Below are 22,601 nucleotides of genomic sequence, written 5' to 3' on the forward strand. Positions count from 1 at the left end.
TGCTGGGCGCTCTGGGGAAGATGCTGAAAGAGTTTAGATGCAGGGTAGCCTGGAATGGCGAATGCTTAAAAGGTTATGAGATAGGCCACACACACGTGGTGGCTAGGGCATGAATAAAGCTGATGGTTCCTAATGCCTGCCTGGGAGTGAGTCTTTATTACGCCGATCACCTGGGACTGTAACCTGCCGGTTCATGGGGTTGCTGAGCCACGTGGCCTGGGATGGCAGAAAGAAATCCACCTCCATCCATCGCCATCCAGCCCCATCCTTAATTATGTAATGCAAGAGACAGACACTTTGACAAAGAAGAAATACAGTGGCCAAAAGACACATGAAAAATGCTCCACATCACTAATCATCAGGGAGATGCAAATCAAAACAACTATGAAGTACCACCTCACACCCCAGAGATTGGCACAAATCACAAAGAATGAGAACAAGCAGTGTTGGCGGGGATGTGGAGAGAATCTTTTCCACTGCTGGTGGGAATGACATCTAGTTCAACCATTATGGAAAGCAATATGGAGATTCCTCCAAAAACTGGAAATCAGGCTCCCATATGACCCACCTATACCACTCCTAGGAATATACCCTAGGAACATAAAAATACAATACAAAAATCCCTTCCTTACACCTATATTTATTGCAGCACTATTTAACCATAGCAAGACTCTGGAAACAGCCAAGATACCCTTCAACAGATGAATGGCTAAAGAAACTGTGGTACATATACACAATGAAATATTATGCAGCCATCAGGAGAGATGAAGTCATGAAATTTTCCTTTACATGGATGTACACGAAATCTACTATGCTGAGTGAAATAAGTCAGAGAGAAAGACGCAGAATGGTCTCACTCATCTATGGGTTTTAAGAAAAATGAAAGACATTCTTACAATAATAACTTTCAGACACAAAGAGAAAAGAGCTGGTAGTTACAGCTCACCTCATGAAGCTCACCACAAACAGGGATGAGTTTAGTTAGAGAAATAACTACGTTTTGAACTATCCTAATAAAAAGAATGTACGAGGGAAATAGAAGCCTGTCTAGAGTACAGGCGGGGGTTGGGTGGGGAGGAGGGAGATATGTGATATTGGTGATTCAAATGTTGCACTGGTGATGGGTGGTGTTCTTTACATGACTGAAACCCAAACACAATCATGTATGTAATAAAGTTGTTTTAAAAAAAAAGAGACACAGAGTGGCTAAATGGGTTAAAAAAACTCAATCCAACCTTCTGCTGCCTACAAGAAATGCACCTGAATAGTCAGAACAAACATAGACTAAAATAAAAGTCTGGAGAAAAATTATCCAAGCAAACAACACCCATAAAAAAGCTGGAATGGCCATACTAATATCAGATTATGCAAACTTTATACTCAGCAAAGTTGTAAGGGACAAAGATGGACATTTTGTATTAATCAAGGGATGTGTACAGCAGGAAGAAATCACTCTCCTAAACATATATGCACCGGATGAGGGGCCAGCAAAATATATAATAAAATGGTTGACACATCTGAAAAGTAATATTAATAACAACACAATAATTGTGGGGGACCACAACACGCCTTTGTCAACACTGGATAGGTCAACCAGACTGAAACCCAACAAGAATATACTAGACCTGAGAAGAGAAATGGAAGAAAGAGGCCTAGTATATATATATATATATATATATATATATATATATATATATATATATATATATATATATATAGGACACTTCATCCCCAGAAACCTGGATAAACATTTTTCTCCAATGTACATGGAACATTCTCCAGGATAGACTACATGCTGGCACATAAAACATACCTCCATAATATCAAGAGGATAGAAATATTGCAGGTTACCTTTGCTGACCACAAGGCTCTGAAAGTATATGTGAATTCCAAAGGGACACAGAAGAAAAACTTTAACACCTGGAAGTTAAACAGCCTCATACTGAATAACCAGTGGGTCCGAGATGAATTCAAAGAGGAAATCAAAAATTTTCTGGAAACAAATGATAATAAAGACACAAACTATCATAACGTATGGGACAGAGCAAAAGCAGTACTGAGAGGAAAATTTATAGCTTTGTAAGCACACAACAGGAAAGAAGAAGGGGCCTACCTGAATTGCTTAATGATGCAGCTCATTACTAGAAAGTGCTCAACAAAAGAACCCAAAAATAGGAAGACAGAAAGAAATAACAAAGCTGAGAGCAGAAATCAATGAAGTGGAAACCCAAAAAGCAATAGGAAAGATCAACGAAAGCAGAAGTTGGTTCTTCAGAAAAAGAAACAAGATTGATAGTCCACTGGCAAAACTAACAAAGAAAGAGAGAGAGAAACTTGATAACTCGTATTAGGAATGAAAAAGGAGAGATTACTACTGATATGACAGCAATTCAAAGGGTAATCAGAAACTACTTTGAGAAACTCTATGCCATTAAAAATGAGAACCTGGCAGAAATGGATAAATTCTTGGATTCTTATAGTCTTCTATGATTGAATGAAGAGGATGTAGCATATCTAAACACCCCCATCACTATTGATGAAATTAAAATGGTAATCAAATATCTGCCCCAAAAGAAAAGCCCAGGCCCAGATGGATTCACTAATGAATTCTTTCAAACTTTCCAAGAGGAACTACTACCAATCCTGGCAAGACTCTTTCATGAAATCGAAAAAACGGGAACACTTCCTAATAGCTTTTATGAAGCTAACATCACCATGATACCTATACCAGACAGAGATGCTACAAAAAAAAAAAAAAAAAAAAGAAAAAAGAAAATTACAGACCAATATGCTGATGAATACAGATGCAAAGATCCTCAACAAAATCCAGGCAAATAGAATTCAATGCCTCATTCAAAAGATCATCCACTACGATCAAGTAGGTTTCTTCCCAGGAATGCAAGGATGCTTTAACATCCATAAATCTAGCATCATATTACACAACATCAACAACAAGAAAAATAAAAATCACATGATATCAATAGACACAGAGAAAGCATTTGATAAAGTCCAACACCCATTCTTGATCAAAACTCTCAGCAAAATGGGAATGGAAGGAACCTTTCTCAATATAGTTAAGGCCATCTACCACAAGCCAGTGGCAAATATTATCCTCAATGGAGAAAAACTAAGAGCCTTCCCTCTAATTTCTGGCACAAGACAAGGCTGTCCTCTCTCATCACTCCTATTCAACATAGCACTGGAAGTACTCGCTATAGCGACTAGGCAAGAACAATATATCAAGAGAATCCAGATAGAAAGGAAGAAGTCAAGCTCTCACTGTTTGCAGATGACATGATACTCTACCTAGAAAACCATAAAGACTCTACCAAAAAGCTTCTAGAAACAAGAGATTCATATAGCAAGGTGTCAGGCTACAAAATTAACACACACAAATCAATGTCCTTTCTATACACCAATAGTAATAAGGAAGAAATGGACATTAAGAAAACAACCTCATTCACAATTGTGCCACACAAACTCAAATATCTTGGAATCAACTTGACTAAAAATGTGAAGGACTTATACAAAGAAAACTATAAAACTCTGCTCCAAGAAATAAGAGAGGACACGTGGAAATGGAAACACATACCCTGATCATGGATTGGCAGGATTAACATCATCAAAATGGCAATACTCCCCAAGGCATTATACAGATTTAATGGGATCCCTCTAAAGATACCCGTGACATTCTTCAAAGAAGTGGATCAGGCACTTTTGAAATATGTTTGGAACAATAAACACCCTAGAATAGCTAAAGCAATCATTGGGAAAAAGAATATGGGAGGAATTACTTTCCCCAACTTTAAACTCTACTACAAAGCAATAGTTACCAAAACAGCATGGTATTGGAATAAAGACAGGCCCTCAGTTCAGTTGAATAGACTTGAATACTCAGAGAACGTCCCCCCAGACATACAATCACCTAATTTTTGATAAAGGAGCAAGAAATCCTAAGTGGAGCAGGGAAAATCTCTTCAACAAGTTGTGCTGGCAGAACTGGTTAGCCACTTGCAAAAAAGCGAGCACAGACCCCCAGCTAACATCATGTACGAAGGTAAAATCCTAATGGATTAAAGACCTCTATATCGGACTCGAAATAATAAGATATATAGAAGAACACATAGGCAAAACACTCCAGGACATTGACTAAAGGCATATTCAAGGAGGAAACTGTATTCTCCAAGCAAGTAAAAGCAGTGATTAACAGATGAGAATATATTAAGCTGAGAAGCTTCTGCCCCTCAAAGGAAATAGTGCCCAGGATACAAGAGTCCCCCACGGAGTGGGAGAAACTATTCACCCAATACCCATCAGGTAAGGGGTTAATCTCTAAAATATACAAGGCAATGACAGAACTTTACAAGAAAAAAACATCTAATCCCATCGAAAAATGGGGAGAAAAAATAAACAGACACTTTGACAAGGAAGAAATACAAATGGCCAAAAACACATGAAAAAATGCTCCACATCACTAATCATCAGGGAGATGCAAATCACAACAACTATGAGGTACCACCTCACAACACAGAGAATGGCACACATCACAAAGAATGCGAAAAAACAGTGTTCACGGGGATGTGGAGAGAAGAAACTCTTATCCACTGCTGGTGGGAATGCTGTCTAGTTCAACCTCTATGGAAAGCGATATAGACTATGCATACTAATATCAGAAGACACAGACTTAAAAAGATTATAAGGAAAAGAGATGGACATTTCTTAACAATCAAGGGATATGTACACCATGAAGAAATCACACTCCTAAACATATATGTACCCAATAAGGGAACAGTAAAATATTTAAAACAATTATTGATAGATTTAAAGAAAGACATCAATAGCAACATAATAAAAATAGGAGACTTCAACATCATTCTGTCACTACTTGATATAGCAACCAGGCTAAAACCCAACTAGAATAAACTGAATCTGAAAGAAGAAATGGAAGAGAGGTCTTAATAGATACATATAGAACTCTCCATCCAAGAAAACTGAAGATTCACATTTGTCTCCAATGCACATGGATTATTTTCCAAGATAGACCACATTCTGGGCCATAAAACATACCACCATAAAATCAAGAGAATAGAAATTGTATGAACTACCATCTTAGATCATGATGTACTGAAATTAGAAGTGAGTGACAAACAGACTCAGAGGCAGACTTTAACACTTGGAAATTAAACGCTCCTTACTGAACAACCAGTTGCTCAGAGACAAAATCAAAAAAGAAATCAAAAGGTTCCCAGAAACAAATGAGAATGAAGACAATAATTATCAGAATTTGTGGGATACAGCAAAAACAATCAGGCAAGAGAAAGATCAAGGGCATCCAGAGAAGAAAGAAAGAAGTAAAGGTCTCACTTTTTGCAGATGCATGGTATATACACAGAAAATCCTAAACTCTACCAAAAAGCTTCTAGAAACAATAGGTTAGTATAGAAAAGTGGCAGGCTACAAAATTAACATGCAAATATCAATGGTCTTCTTAAATACAAATAATAGTAGAGAAGAAATAACAGTATAAAAACAATCCCATTCACAACAGTGCAATAAAAACTCAAGTACTTTGGAGTAAACTTAGCTAAAGAGGTGAAGGACCTCAAAGAAAGCTACAAAACTAAAAACACTGCTTCAAGAAATAAAAGAGGACACAATAAAATGTAGACACATACCCTGTTCATGGATTGGGATGCTTGACATCATTAAAATGGCAATACTACCTAAAGAATTGTACAGATTTAATACAATCCCTCTAAGAATACCCAGGACATGTTTCATTTTTGTATTGTGTCTTTGTGTTCCTAGAGTATAACCCTAAGAGTGGTATTGCTGGATCACCTGGAAACTCAATTGCATTTTTTGAGCAATATATATTTTTTTTTTCCAGAAAGGCTGGATTAGATGGCATTCCCACCAGCAGTGAATGAGAGTTCCTTTCTCCCTACATCCACGCCAGTACCAGTTATTCTTGTGATGTGTGCCAGTCTCTGTGGCATGGGGTGATACCTAATTATTGTTTTGATTTGCATCTCCCTGATAATTAGTGATGTGGAGCATTTTTCATGTGCCTTTTGGCCAAGTGTATTTCTTTGAGGAAATGTATGTTCATTTCTTCTCCCCATGTTTTAATCGGTTAGATTTTTTTTTAGTTGAGTTCTGTAAGTACATTGCATATCTTAGATATTTGACACTTATCAGATGAGCATTGGGTGAACAGTTTCTTCCATTCCATGACTAGCCTTTGTTTCCTATTCACTGTTTTTCTTTGAAGTGAAGAAGCTTCTCAATTTAATACAGCACCATTTGTTTGTATTGCTTCTACTTGCTGGGATCGAGGTGTTTCCTCCTTGTAGTTGCTTTTAGTCTCAATGTCTTGGAGTGTTTTACCTATGTTCTTCTATATACCTTATAATTTCAGGTCTGATATCAATGTATGTAATCCATTTTGATTTGACCTTTGTGCAAGATATTAAAGAAATATCCATGTGGCTGACTAGTTTTCCCAACACAATTTGTTGAAGAAGCTTTCTGTGCTCCACTTTATATTTCTTGCCCCTTTGTCAATTATTAATTGATTGTATGTCTGAGGAACATTCTCTGAATACTCATGTCTATTCCATTGTGTTTATTCCAATAACATGCTGTTTTAATAACCATTGCTTTGTAGTACAATTTAAAGTTGTGAAAATGATGGCACCCATATTTCTAAGGATTACTTTAGCTATTTGTGGGAGTTTATTGAGCTCCCATATGAACCAGCTATACCACTCTTAGGGATATATCCTAGGAACACAAAAATGCAATACAAAAATCCCTTCCTCATACCTATATTCATTGCAGCACATTTTACAATAGCCAGACACTGGAAACAACCAAGATGTCCTTCAACAGATGAATGGCTAAAGCAATGGCGGTACATATACTATGGCATATTATGCAGCTGTCAGGAGAGATGAAGTCATGAAATTTTCCTATACATGGATGTACCTGGAGTCTATTATGCTGAGTGAAATAAGTCAGAAGGAGAGAGATAGACACAGAATAGTCTCACTTATCTATAAATTTTAAGAAAAATAAAAGACATTTTTCCAACACTCCTCAGAGAGAAAGAGAGGAGGGCTGGAAGGTCCAGTTCATGACATGAAGCTCACCACAAAGAGTAGTGAGTGCAGTTAGAGAAATAACCATACTGAGAACTATCTTAACAATGTAAATGAATGAGAGAAGTGGAAAGCCTGTCTAGAGCATAGGTGGAGGTGAGGTGGGAGGAGGCAGATTTGGGACATTGGTGGTGAGAATGTTGCACTGTGAAGGGGGATGTTCTTTACATGACTGAAGTCCAACTACAATCATATTTGTAATCAAAGTGTTTAAATAAAGATATTAATAAAATTATTTTTAAAAAGCAGTGATTTCAGTGAGAGCATATTTTCACTGACAACTACTATAATTATGATCATGAAAGAGAGAGAAGCAGATTTTCTGCCCCAGTCAGGCAGGGAATTGCAGGGAGGGAAATGGGGCACACTGGTGGGGAAAAGTTGCACTGGTGAAGGGTTGTGTGCTTTCTATGACTGAAAACCAACTATGAAAATTTCTGTAGCCATGGTGCTTAAATAACTTATTTATAAGATTTTTAAAAAGAACCTAAAATAGATTTTATATGTTTAATTGCTAAGTCAATTTTTGATAGATTGATCCCATAATCATTATAACTTTAGCTCTATCTCTTATTAACTTTTTAGCTTAAGGTTTATTTAATATGATATCTATATGACTGAATTTTAAATAACTAAAATCTTTGAAAAGAATTGTCCAAAGGGAATTTACTAGAAAATTTTTCTCTTACTTCTGATATCTTAGAGCAGTCCAGTCAAAGTAGGGGAAATCTAAATCATGGGTAAACTAAGAATATATCAGCAAACTGGGATTTGATACTTTCTCAACATCATCACAAAAAATTTCTTATTCTGTTTTATGGATTCTAAGATGCATTTTTTCCTGCATTTATTATGTCTCTAAAATACAGAAGTCATTATCTCTAGCACTTTTTACTTCTTGGTACTCTATGTAATGATAACTTAGATTCCAATTGATGGCATCTAAGATTTGAAGAAATATAGCCTTAGGCATTAGAGTTCCTCATGCAAGCTTTGAGTAAATAAACTTATAGTTATGCCACAACATAATTTATAATATGAGATGGACAATATACAAAAAAACAAAGTTAACTTCACTGAGAGAAAGGATTGTGTTTCTTTATTGATACAAATAAAATTTATCATTTTAATTTAATTTTATTTGGTTTCTGGGCCATACCTGGTGACTTTCAGGGCTTATTCCTAGCCATTATCAGGAGACCATATTGGATGTTGGGGCAAAAGCCAGATTAAATGTTTGCAAAGCAAATGCCCTACCTGCTATACTATTTATTACTACAACCCCCCAAATTGATTATTCTAATTCAACCTCCCCATTTGTTTATTGTTGTGTATTTTATGCTGCTTAATTCTGTGAGCTTAGATGTTCTTTTTTATGAAAGGTCTCATAACACCTCTTAAGAGATTGTGGTAATGACTAAAATGTCTTATCTAGTCTCATAATTTTCTCCTACCAAAACATATGCCTTTCTCTTCTCAGAACCTCTCTTTTAGAATATCCAGGTTAGTCTAACAAATATTTCTATCCAAAATGAGGTTAGAAAAATTACACGGTCATCACCTAATGATCCCATAACTTGGTAATTGTCAAAGAACAAAAAAATTAATTTGACAAAATGTATGAACAGTTATATTTGTTGCTGTGCCAAGTATAGAAACCAGGATATAGAAAGATCACAAATGACCAATGACAAAGTTGTGGTTGGGCCAGAAAGATAGTATAGTGGTTAGGATACTGGTCTTGTACACAGTTGAATGGATTGAATTCCCTGTACCATATATGGTCCTCTGAACACTGACAAGATTGGTCCCTGAGGACCAAATTAGGAGTAATCCCTATCGCTTCTCAGCCTTTTGGCCTAAGATCAATTAGGAGTAATTCCTGGTAACTGTAAAGTTGAAGCCACAAAAAAACAAAACAAAACAAAACAAAAACAAAAATATTGTGGTACACAGGTGTAAAAAATGAAATCTAGCTGTTTGCTACAACTTGTTTGAAAATGGAAGATTTCTTGTTAAGTGAAACAAGTCAGATGGAGAACAAATATTTAATTCAGCATAATACTCTCCATATCCATTCACATATAAGTAAATTTCATGATTTCATTTATCCTTAAAGCTGCGTAGATCTATGTAGATGTGCCATTGTTTCTTTATGCATTTCATTCATGTGTGACTGGACCCAGTACTCAAGTTATGATATCAATAATCCATTTCCTTTTATTTCTGTTGTGTCTGCTTTCTTTTGGTTAGTTTAAATCTGAGTAGACTTTTCATACATTGATGATAGCAAAATGTTTACAACTTTAGTCACTACAATCTCTCAGCTTGTAGATAATAGTAAAAATACTCCTTACTCAAAATAAAAAATTATTATTTTACAAAAGTCACAAGAAAAGTCACCTTGCCCCTTATTTGAACTTCTAAGGTCCCTGACCCATCTAGATAATGAATACAGTTAGGAGAACACATATGTGAATTACTTTGGGTATTAGTTAAATTAACAGTCTTAGGAGCAAAGGCAGAACCAGCATTCCTACAACTAAATATACTCCAAATACAGAAAATAAAGACTTTTTTGTAAGAATTACATCTATTTATTGTAGCTTATTTTCTCATATAAAAGATGTCAGTCCAGTGATAAGTGCCAGGTGACATAACTTTAAGGTAAAATAATATAAGAAATGTGGATGCTTTTCTGTTGTCCTTCAGGTTTACCCTCAAAATAATATTGTGTCTTTGCTGCTGGTTCCATAAAACATCTTAAAACAGGAAGAGACAGAGCTCTTCTCACAAATACTCTTTCATGTTTTTTTTTTTAATTTTATCCCCTCCCACCACCACCATCTTGGACTTACCTTGATATCTTGTTGATCTAGGACTTTTCAAAATTAACTATTGGCCAAACTTTGGGGAATCATCATGACTGACCTAACATTATGAAGGTTTATGTTCCAGGGCTTAGTACATTGTTTTCTAAATATATGGAAAAATCAGCATTCTCTTAGTAAGAAAGAATAGATGATGCATTTGCATTTTAAGCAATCGTGTCCACACCAAGATTTGAGAAAAACTATAGGAGTCTGATTACTAAGAGAAGACTAAGAGAATATTGAGTGAAAAAAATGAGTGAGGGATCTTAAGCCCTGGAAAATTCTAAGCTCCACTGAGGAGTTTCTAGAGTCTGTAAGCCAAACAAAGAAGTGGTATTTTCTCAGACCCTTATGTCTAAGTATGGACTCAGAGCTAGCATGTGCCATAAGAATTAGGATGCTGTCATAGTTCTTTAAAATTTTTTTTTACAATGTTGTTAATTTTAAGGTTTGTAGTGTTTCAGCACTAACTGCAGCTGTGACCCCAAACAATACCACATCACACAGAAGAATCACTCAATTGAGCCCAGGCAGTTCAAATCCTGAGAAATAGTATAGCTTTAAGCCACTAAGTGTTGGGGTTGTATATGGTGTAGCAATAGTTAATGAAAACAGGTACCATTTCCAGATCATTCATTTTAAGAGAGAAGACTGAAAAAGAGAAGCTAAATTACTTGCTCAGAGCCACATAGCTCGAAGTGTCAGAGGGATAGCAACAACTGACATTTATGCATTCTTAGTCCACTGCTCTGATCATTAACTCTGGCACAACCATTTCCATATAGATAAAATGAGCGCACTCACAGCTTTTGCTGATGTGCATATGTCATCACTTGTACTGAGAGTATATGGTGTGCTTCTAAATGCATTTTTCTCATTTAATCCTCACAATGGCCTGTGAAATAGAACTGCTACACCATTGTACAGATAAAGCAAGCGAGGTAGAAAAGATTAAGACTGTTCTGAGTTATCCAATTAAGTGGGTGATATAGTTAGGATTCAAATAAAGATCCATCAGACTTAAAAATACTTGATTTAATTGTCCTGATACAGGTCAAAGCTTCTAGAGGCTCATGAGGGCATTTCCGTTACAAATCAAAATTTTCTTTCTTGAAAAATGACAATTCCATCTAGCACAACTCGGCATTTCATGTCTTAAATATGCCTTCAGGTCATTATGGATTTAAGAATAAAACGAGAGTAGAACTATTTGTATTATTCTAAGAGCTTTTTCATTTCATTATTAATGCTTGGAATTTCTGCTTGGAATCACTAGGATTCTTTCTAAGGAGGGAAATTAATTAGGCTTACATTTTTAATTCCTCACAAGTGCAGTATTCAATATTGCAATATTCAATATTCAAGGCCCCTTCCACGCTATCCCTAACATTGTACACTACACATCAAAGTACATGGCCTCCTGAGATAATCTCACCCTTAAATTACTATGTGAAGGGAATGGTGAAAACTAGCACTGGAATTCAGCAAGAGTCTTGCTCCTGTTCTTTGTGATATGTGTCGGTCTCTGTGATGTGAGATGATACCTCATTGTTGTTTTGATTTGCATCTTCCTGATGATTAATGATGTGAAGCAATTTTTCATGTGTCTTTTGGCCATTTGTATTTCTTCTTTGACAAAATGTCTGTTCATTTCCTCTCCCCATTTTTTGATGGGATTAGACTTTTTTTCTTGTAAAGTTCTGTCTGTTCCTTGTATATTTTGGATCTGAGCCCCTTATCTGATGGGTAATTGGTGAATAATTTCTCCCATTCAGTGGGTTGCTCTTGTATCCTAGGCTTTATTTTCTTTGAAGTGCAGAAGCTTCTCAGCTTAATATATTACCATCTGTTTATCTCTGCTTCCACTTGTTTGGAGAGGGCTGTTTCCTCCTTGAAGATGCCTTAGTCTCAATGTCATGGAGAGTTTTACCTAGGTGTTGTTCTATATACCTTATGGTTTCAGGTCTGATATCAAGGTCTTTAATCCATTTGGATTTTACCTTTGTATATGGTGTTAGCTGGGGGTCTGAGTTCGCTTTGGTGCTGGAGGGGATGTGGAGAGAAAGGAACTCTCATTCACTGCTGGTAGGAATGCCGTCTAGCCCAGCCTTTATGGGAAACAATATGGAGATTCCTAAAAAAAAAAAACAACTGGGATTTGAACTTCCATATGATCCAGCTATACCACTCCTGGGGATATATCGTAGGAACACATAAATACAATTCAAAACTCTACTCCTCACACCAATATTTATTGCAGCCCTATTTAGAATAGCCACACTTTGGAAGTAACCAAGATGCCCTTCAACAACTTAATGGCTAAAGAAACTGTGGTATGTATACACAGTGGAATATCATGCAGACATCAGGAGATGGTCAAGAAATTTTCCGATACATGGATGTACATGGAATCTATTATGCTGATTGAAATAAGTCAGAGGGAGAGAGATAGACACCGAATAGTCTCACTCATCTATGGGTTTTAAGAAAAATAAAGAATATTTTTGTAATAATTCTCAAAGACAATAGAGATGAGGGCTGAAAGGTCCAGCTCACAATGTGAGTGCAGTTAGAGAAATAACTACACTGACAACTAACATAATAATGTGAATGAATGAGGGAAATAGAAAGCCTTCTTAAATACAGATGTGAGGAGGGGTAGTGAGGTGGAAGATTTGGGGCATTGGTGATGGGAATGTTGTACTGGTGAAGAGGGATGTTCTTTATATGACTGAAACCCAACTGCTATCATGTTTGTAATCAAATTGTATAAATAAAGACATTAATAAAACAATTTAAATAAAAGAGTCTTTGCTGAGCAAAGAAAGAAAAAAAATACAGAAGGGAAGTAGAAAGTGAGAGAAGGGGAAAGCAGGAAGAAAGACAAATAAAAAGTAAATATTTGTTCACTGGAACTAGAAACCTAAGGCTGCCTCCCCTTGGAATAGTTAAGGGTCCATGCTTATTAATATCAGACCTCATTTCATTATTAAAATGTCTCTGTTTCAGGCTAGAAATATAGTACATAAAATAAGTCACTGCCCTTACAAGAGACTGACCTGGATTCAATCCCTGGCATCCCATATGGTCACCACAAGCCCTATCAGGAAGGTCCTGAGTGCAGAGTCAAAAGTAAGCCCTGAGCACCATAGGTGTGGCCCCCCAAAAAAAACAACCAAAGTGTCTTTTTAAAACGTATTAATCATATGGCAACACAATAATTTTTCACACTCAGCCAGCACTTTATGAAAGAGGGTAAAGTCACAGATGCTGCACAGAGAGAAGACAGTAGTGTCAATAGATACCATCTTTGACCATCAGGATTCCACAGAAAAGCAGGGGAGCTGTTGTGGCTCTCTGATGTCTGGAATCTAGTTAGAGGCTCAGCTGGACACAGAGTAATGGCAATGGGAGTAGAAAAGTAGCAGTGAATTTAGGTAGAGAGACTAAGTGAAAGTTACAGAGACATGGCAAGGGCTGGTGTGACTTACAGGAACTCAGAATCCAATTACTCTCAGAGGCTAAATTAAGGCTGGATTCTTCCCTCAAATAATTTTTCAGAAAATGGTCATTTTTTTTCTGAAAATATAGTATAGCAGTTAAGATGTTTATGCCTGACCCATATTTGATCCTCAGTCTCCGAGTCCCACCAAGATGATCACTGAGCTCAGAGCCCTGAGCATATTAAGGGTGGCCCCTATCCTCCAAGCAATATTTTATTTGATTTTATCCAAGTTTTCATTTTAAAAGACAATTTCCAAATACATTATTTTGAATAAAGTAAATTACCATTTGGAGAAAAGGATGTAATTAAGATATGCTTAAAGAATTAATGCATATATCACATTATTTCCTGAATGGAACATGTCAGTTGTACCTGCCATTGTAAATTGGCATTCTAAAGACTATTTAAAAATATAACACATGACCACTTTGCAAAGAATATATATGACACACACCTACAGATTTTCTTAAATCTCCAGTTGTTATATGACAATTGTTTGCGACTTATGACTCATGACAGCATCATTCATGATTTCAAAAGATTCTGCATTGCAAACAACACACAAAAGTATAAAGATAATCTGCTCAGAGAAATTGCACTTGATGACTCAGAAAGTCACTTCACTGAGGATCTGAACTAACACTATTGTTCCAGCTGCTAATGAAGAGGTAGAATTAAACCTATAACATCTGAGAGACAAAAATATATTTCTTTTTAATGTGAACCAAGATATAAATTTGCAAGAATGGTTTTGGTGGCAGAGTAGAGAAGAAAGTGAAAATGAAGAATGCTAACTTATGTCAGAAAGAACAGGGCATTGGGAACTGGAGAGGCATGTAAAGGTTATTTTAACAGGGGTTAAGACATTTACTTTTACTTATCTTGCATCTGGCTTACTCTAGTTTAGTCTCTGGCACTGCATAAATTCCAAAGCACTTCTGGGAGCAACTCACAAACATAGAGCTGAGTGAGAGTAGTTCAAAAGCACAACAAACCTTCATCAGTCTCAAAAAATTATCAATGAATTGGTAATAGCTGTCTTAATTTCTGGACTATCTCTGGATCCCCACTTCAAACAATATATAATTCTGATGTCTACATGGAACTTAATGTGTAAATAAAAAATAATGCCACCACGACCACACCCATCAGATTAACAATAACCAGAAATTCTGAGAACACCAAATGTTGTCAATGTGATTAGGCAAGATTTTTAAATTCACAACATTGGGTTGAGTGGGATGCGGCAGGGAGAGAGATCAAAATAGAAAACATTCTTCAGTGTCACATTCATGAAAAATTTAATACATACATAAACAAAGCAATAGAATACTTTAAAAATTATTGGAAGAGGCAGCACCACCAGTGTTTGGGCTGGCTATGTGAAGCTGGGGAGGAAGGCATTTGGTGCCAGGGATCAAGCACAATGCTTCACACTTGCAAGGCATGTTCTCTATCACTAGAGACATATCCCTGGACCCAGCAAGAGAATATTTTTAAAAGATTCATAGATATTCTTGGACATTCATCAAAAAAATTAGAAAGAGTTTCTGAGGGATGAAGTGGGGAGAAAGGGAGTGGGGTTTATAGATACAGGAAAAATAAAGTTAAATCATAATGAAATAAGAATTTGCTTTTCATGGACTAAGGCAGGTTTTGATCTGAGTAGCATGATTAAGTAGCCTATCTGCACCTGCGTCCCAAAGTAAATAAATAAATGGAGAGAACAAGCCTCAGGGAGATTTTTACTCATAATTCCTGATTTACAAGGGCAGCACTAACCGCTGAAATGCAGTTTTAATTAGTTCCTGCCCACTGGTGACTGCTTTTCGAACGGAAGTAATGGAGGCAAATTGAGGGAATTTTCTCCCTCCCAAAGAGTAGAGATCTCACAGATGATTAAGTGCCTGCCCCATTCTTTGTAGCCCTCAGATAAAAGCCAAGACCACCCCTACGAAAAAGATTTCCAAGGAGAGTAGTTTGGAAAACATTTTACCAAAAGAAATAACATCATTTGGGATTTGGGAGTTGGCTTCAAGACAAGAGAGGAAGTCAGAGATTAACTCACAATTGACTGGATGTTTTTCTTCAAAGATATATATACAAGTCTGCCAGAAGTAACTGAGCACAGAGCCAGGAGTAACCCCTGAGCACCGCAAAACAAACAAACAAAGAAGTTACTTTAGGTATGGTGGTTTACAGTACTACAGTTTCTTGCATAGATTATTTTAGTCAGCACCATACACCCCGTCAGGATTCCCTCTCTATGTCCCAGTGTCCCCCTCATCCTATTACCCTTTTAATCTCCCCACTTCACCCCCACATCACTTCCCTCAAGCTTCAGTTTTTGTTGTTTTTGAGCTTATTTATTCCCTTACTATGTCTGTTTGTCTGTCTTTTTCTGACTAACTTCACTCAATATGATGCTCTTCAAATCCATCCATCTGTGTAGCAGAAAACTGCATAATTTCAGGTTTTCTTGAAGTCAAGTAATATTCCATTGTGTATAGGAACCATAGTTTCTTTGTTCATTCATCAGTTGTTGGACAATTGAGTTGTTTCCAGATTTTGGCTATTGTGAATAATGCTGCATACATTGGTCCAATGAACATAAGAATGAAAATGTCTTTTTTAGTGTGTTTGGACCTTTGATGTAGATGCCAAGAAATGAAATTGCTGAGTTATATGGGAACTCAAGTCCTAATTTTTTGACTGAATGTTCTTTTAATTAATTCTTTTAGTTTTAGTTTCCACCCTGTTAAAATGAAGGTAACTTATCAGTGGCTTTGTAGAATCAGTGGCTCTGAAGAAAGCTAGACTAATTGATAAATGAATCAGGGGAATCTTTGGAATTTCGGAGGTAAATTAAATGCTGATTATGAAAATGAAACATTTTATGATTAGTTACAGGAATTATTTAACATTAGCAAGTAACATAAAATGAGTATAATTAAAGTACATTAGTTAGCAAGTAACATAATGTGAATGTAAAATCTTAATCAGGATTTATCTGGCATAATCTTTACATATTTTGTTTTATTTTTTAATTTAAACACCATGGTTACAAGATTGTTCATAATAGTTTTTTTTTCATAGTTGAAGTTGATCATGATTGAGTTTCAGTCATACAATATCATCTCCTTGACAGTATTTAACAACCTTTTCCAGTGCACATTTCCCACCACCAAAGTCAACCATTTCCCTCTCACCCTCTCAGATGCCCTTTTCCCTTCCACCTACGCTCCTCTACCTGCCTCTGGGGAGTCATTTTACTTGTCTTTTCTTTTTTTGACATTGTTGTTTGCACTACTGCTAATGAAGGGGTGTCATTCATGAATGTTCCTTTCATATCAGACCCATCTCTACTCTAACTGTACTCTGCTGTTTGTAGTAAGCTTCCTACCATGCACTGGTCCTCCTAATCCTCATCTCTATTGTATATGAATATAATCCCCATAACTGTCTCTAATTTTTCTTATATCTCACAGATAAGTGAGATTATTCTATGTTTATTCCTCTCCCTCTGACTTATTTCATTCAGCATAATATTCTCCAGGTCCATTCATATATAAGTACATTTCATGACTTAAATTTTCCTAATGACTGCATAGTATTCTATTGTATCTTTACACTTTAAAAAATAAATCACCATGAGATATAGAGTTAAGTTGTTAATAGTTCAATTTTCATCATACATCAACAACCATTCCTCCACCAGTATTCATTTCCTGCCACCAGTTTCCCCACCCTCCCAGCCTCCTTCCTCTACAGCAAATACTTTTCTTCTCTTCTCATTCTCTCTCTCTCTCTCTCTCTCTCTCTCTCTCTCTCTCTCTCTCTCTCTCTCTCCTCTTTTCCCCCTTTTGCAATACTGTTACTGAAGGCATATCAATGCATATAACTTTACTTTTTTTCAGCACCCAATTCTTTTCTAGAGCAGTCTTTACACATATTTTAAAGAGATGGAATGTTTAGAACATTTTATTATGAATGGTCTACCATTCACTTTTAAGAAATTAGATGAAATGAAAATGTTTAGAGGGTGTTGGATCAAGGAATAATTTTGGAATCCATCTTCAATAGGCTTCCAAGAATCCGAAGCAGGTCCAGCCATAAAGGTTTCATTATACATATCTTGGGAGTACTGGAATTGGCTAGAACAGTTCATATTTCACTGAACTGACCTTAATAGGATAAGATACCAGCTAATATGATAACAGCATGAGATGAGATTTGGATGATCTCAAGGGCTTGGGGCAGAGGAACTAAATCATTTGCTAGAGTGACAGTCTACGTAAAGTAGATCAACTGAGTGGTGTGGGTTTCCCAGTGTTACAAACCCAGTTTTTCTCTTCACAACAGGAGGATAGATATTGATTTTACTATAGAAGAAAGAGACAGATGAGGTTACTAGGAAAACAGTTAAGAAATTTGGGATATCACCTATTCATACCATAAGTGAATATCAATGAACGGTGAGAACTATCTGACTTTGAATCCCAACCCAAAGTTATCTTCTAACTAGATAATCTTTAACAATGATTTTCATCTCTCTGAATCTAAGGTTCCTCATTTAGGGAGAGTTCAAATGTCTAATAACTTAAAGTGAAAGCCTATATAATTAATAGATACCTGTTTATTTTAGGAATATATGATTTATTTCTGAAAAATCTCTAAACCACTCACAAAACATTTCAGTTTATTCTCTACTAAGTTCTTAATATCTTGGAGATATCTTACAGATGTTTTTAACAATGCTAAAGCCAAGTGTGGTAGTTAATCCTAAAGATGATTTAAAGTTTTATTTTGTTTTGTGATTACACCCAGTGGTGCTCAGTGCTCACTCCTGGCTCTATCCTTAGGATCACTCTTGGAGAACTTAGGGCATGATATGGTATGCTAGGGATCAAATCCGGCTAAGCAATAAGCAAGGCAGGAGCCCTACCTGATCTTTCATTTTAAGGTAATTTTCTACCTAATAAGAGATTAATATTACAAGAGTGGTATCTCTCTGAATATTTCCAAATATTCAAATATTAGGAAATTAAACTTCTATAAAGGTGTGTAAAAATATTTATCTTACTGAAGTAGTCATAAATTGTCATCAAAACTTTTTAATAGTTCCATCAAATTCTGCCTCTAAAACTGTCTCACTAGAGAGTACTCGAAGAAGAATTGTAAGTATCATACACTGGACCTCAAGTTTATATTTAACTCTGTATCAGGCAAAATTAATAACAATAATCAAAATAAACAATAAAAATCACAATGAAAATATCTCTCTCTAACCACAAATGATCTTTTAAAGACATTCAGAACTGTTTTCTGTGGGGGGATAAAGTGACAAAGTTTGTAAAGACTTAAGCTAAACTATTTTTGTGAGGCTTGGGGAATGGATATAACCAAGAAAGAAACATTATTCATTAGATATAATAATGTTGATTTTTGTGTGACATTTGCTAGATGTTGTTTTAGAATGGTGCATCAATTCCTGTTTCTAATACTTTCTGTATAGAAATATTCTCTGGAAAAATGAGAAAACTAGAATTTCATGGAATTTTATGGAGATACTAAAAACTAATTGAAATTATTTTTATCTTAATCCAGCATCTGGCTTTTTGGATCAACTGGAAAATACTATCTCCAAGTTAACCAAGGAAATAGGTGCCCACTCTAAACTCCAATCCCTCCTCAATCATTTTCTTTTTCCCAATTATACCTCAGCCTCTATCTAGATTGACCAAACAGATGAATGCCCTTTTCTCGCCCAAGTCTAAAATAAAAATGCTTTCAGGAACAGTGACATTAAGATATGGAGTAGAGATTAGAAATTGCTTTGCATTACCAGGCAAAAATGTTCCATGTGCACAAAATATGTATAAGACTCCCTTCAAAAGGTTGTTTAGGGGCCGGGCGGTGGCGCTGGAGGTAAGGTGCCTGCCTTGCCTGCGCTAGCCTAGGACGGACCGCGGTTCGATCCCCCGGCGTCCCATATGGTCCCCCAAGCCAGGAGCGACTTCTGAGCGCATAGCCAGGAGTAACCCCTGAGCGTCAAATGGGTGTGGCCCAAAAACCAAAAAAAAAAAAAAAAAAAAAGGTTGTTTAACACAATACTTTAGGTATTATTGTCATAATAATAAAAAATGTAATGAGTATTTCTATAGAAAGGCATCTACATAGTTTATTAACAACAACAACAACAACAACAACCCCCAAGTCCTGTAAGGTTAGTATAAACATTATTGAACTTGATACATTTTTAAAAACATAAAACAGAAAGATTATTGACTTCTCCTTGGTCATATATCTAAGCCGCCAGAATTGGGGGAACTTTGAGCAGCAGTTTTTCCAAACTATTTAAAAGCAATGTTTCTTTAAAAATTATTTTAGTGTAGTAGAAATGTTATTCAAACTATAAATAGGACTTTCCCCTACTTTTACAATATTTAGCCACCGTGATTTACAAAACTTTTATATCAAAGTTTCAGACATACAGTATTCCAACTCCAATCTATCAACTGTGCAAGTGTCACTTCACCAATGACTTAAGGTTCTCTCATACCCTTTTACAATCCTACTCCTCTCCACTGTACTGAGTTTTGGTTACCCCAGTTCCTTAACTCGAATTTTAGACCCTGTGGTCTCATAGGCTTTTTTTTTCAACAATTACTTGTTGCTCCCTACTCTTTATATCCCACTTATGAGAGATCATTCTGTATTTGTCTCCTAACTGACTTCACTCAGCAGGACAACCTCCAATTCATTCATGTTACAGTCAATCACAGGACTGAATATTTTCTTATAGCTGAATAGTGTTCCAGACTGTGTATACATATTTTTACATACCAGTTTCTTTATCCACTTGTTTGTTTGGGGGTATACAGATTGTTTTCATATCTTGGTCATTGTGCAGAGGACTGCAGTGTGCAGAGGATGGCAATGAACAGAGGAATGAAATTGTCTTTTTGAAATTGTTTCTGGATCTTTGGAGTTGATGCCAAGAAATGGAATTGCTGGGTCTTATGGAAGCTCAACTCTTAATTTAAGGTCCTAGAGAACTTTTAAAGGGGAACAAAAAGACCTATCTTAGCCCTTGGCATTTTAGTATTGGCTAATAAATAACAAGAAGGGGACTGCTTTCTCTTAAAACCCAATCTGACTCTAGACAGCCTCCTTACATAAAATTCTTACTAGACAAAAATTACCTTCCCCTACTATACTTTATCTGACATGTCTCAGCCTCACTCAAGGCCTCCTCTCATTAAAAAAAAAAAAAGCCTGTAGTCACCAAGGAACTTCTGAGGCCCTAAAAGTCAGTAATGCAAACAACCTCTGCAAATAGACAATGCAGAGTTTGGCTGGGAATCTAAAATGTGTTTGCACACCCTGAAAATTCCAGGAACCAGGGAGACCAAAGGGGGCCTTTCCTGAAGCTCTCTGACAATCGAAAGGAAATAATTCCATTGACCCCCTGCGAGAGCTCAGTAACTAGGATGGAACAGACAGATGCATGCCCCTTCTTCCAACCAAGCCCTTGCCCCAGGAGGAAACTGCACACCCAGATACACCTGCCCAAAGACCCTGTCCATCAGGTGAGCACCTCCTGCAGAGGAGCTCTGCCTGGAAGGGGGAAGCATTCCCCACTGACATCTTCAGCCTCTTCCTTCCTTAGGTGGGAGGCTCAGCCCCAGTGACAAAGGCCAAAGAAAAACGGGAAAAGGGGGCCATTGTCGCTTTAAATGACTCAGGCAGTGAAAGGAGGGTGTCTGCGAGGGAAAGAAAAAGTGGAGCCAGAGCAGTGAGGTACTGGGCAATTAGAGCAGCGGCGGGGGAGCTGGACGCTCTGAGTTAAGCACAAGCGCAGCAGCACCGGGAACGACCTGCGCCGGGGGGAACTGCGCGTGCGCACCGGAAGTGCCGGCGCGGCCTAAGGAAGGAAACGCAGCGGTGCAACCTGACGCCGAGGCTAGTGAGGGCGGAGGCGGAGGTAACCTGGCCCGGGCGGGAGGAGAGAAAGTGTGAGTGGGCGGCCTCCACATGGCGGCGGGCGTGGACGCCGCCTTCGAGGAGCTGCCTCCCGACGGCACGTGTGACGAGTGCGAACCCGACGAGGCGCCCGAGGCCGAGCGCGTGTGCCGGGAATGCGGCTTCTGCTACTGCCGCCGCCACGCCGAGTTGCACGGCCACAGGTTTCCCGCGCACCGCCTGGCCCACTTCCTCCAAGGAGCCCTCCAGGCCTGGACCACTGGGGAAGCCCAGGGCCAGGCCAAGAAGGACTTGCAGAGCGAGTCTGAGGAGGACGACGACGATGAGGAGAGCGACTTCGAGACGGATGAGGACAGTGACAGGGTGGACAGCAGCGAGGAGGACAGTGAGGAAGACCTGGAGGACGACCAGGAGAGCGAGGCGGAGGGAGAGCCTCAAGACGAGGATGGGCCAATGGAGCCCAAGATCCAGTTCGACCCCGACATTGAGCTGGAAGCAGAAAGAGTAGCGCAGAGGAAGTGCCCACAGCACGGGCTGGACCTGAGCACCTACTGCCAGGAGGACCAGCAGCTCATCTGCGTCCTCTGCCCCATCCTTGGGGAGCACCAGGGCCACCAGCTCACCACCCTAGACGAGGCCTTTGAAGAGCTGCAAGTAAGTAGTGGACTACAGCATGAGGACGTTCTGCAGCCACATAAGAGGCAGGAAGCTGCCCAGATTTTATTCCCTCGGGCCACTCTACCGCTCTCCTCACCCCCCACCAAAAGCTCAAGTGTCAAGGAGCAGCTTGTGCACCCCAAGTGGTTGAGCGTCTTTGAGAATCTAGTTCTGGAATCCAGGGACACATGCCGCACAAAATCCACTGTTCCATTTCAGCAAGGGTGTGGATCCAGTGACAGTCCTTCATTCTGGGATCCCGGGTACTTTCTCTCTCTCTCTCTCTCTCTCTCTCTCTCTCTCTCTCTCTCTCTCTCTCTCTCTCTCTCTCTCTCTCTCTCTCTCTCTCTCTCTCTCTCTCTCTCTCTTCCTACAAACTTGTGGATCCAGTGACAGTTCTTCATTCTGGGATCCTGG

General features: G+C 37.9%; 1 protein-coding gene across 1 annotated transcript in view; it reads left to right on the forward strand.

Moving 5' to 3' along the window:
• Window positions 1-21,550: 21,550 nt before the first annotated feature.
• Window positions 21,551-22,601, forward strand: part of TRIM44 (tripartite motif containing 44) — a 152,392-nt gene continuing 151,341 nt past the window's right edge. Inside the window, exon 1 of the mRNA XM_049779747.1 lies at window positions 21,551-22,181. Coding sequence (XP_049635704.1) covers window positions 21,579-22,181 — 603 coding nt within the window. The 5' untranslated portion in view covers window positions 21,551-21,578. The remainder of the gene's footprint in view (window positions 22,182-22,601) is intronic.

The sequence above is a fragment of the Suncus etruscus genome, chromosome 9, assembly GCF_024139225.1.
Source record: "Suncus etruscus isolate mSunEtr1 chromosome 9, mSunEtr1.pri.cur, whole genome shotgun sequence".
NCBI classification, from domain to species: Eukaryota; Metazoa; Chordata; class Mammalia; order Eulipotyphla; family Soricidae; genus Suncus; species Suncus etruscus.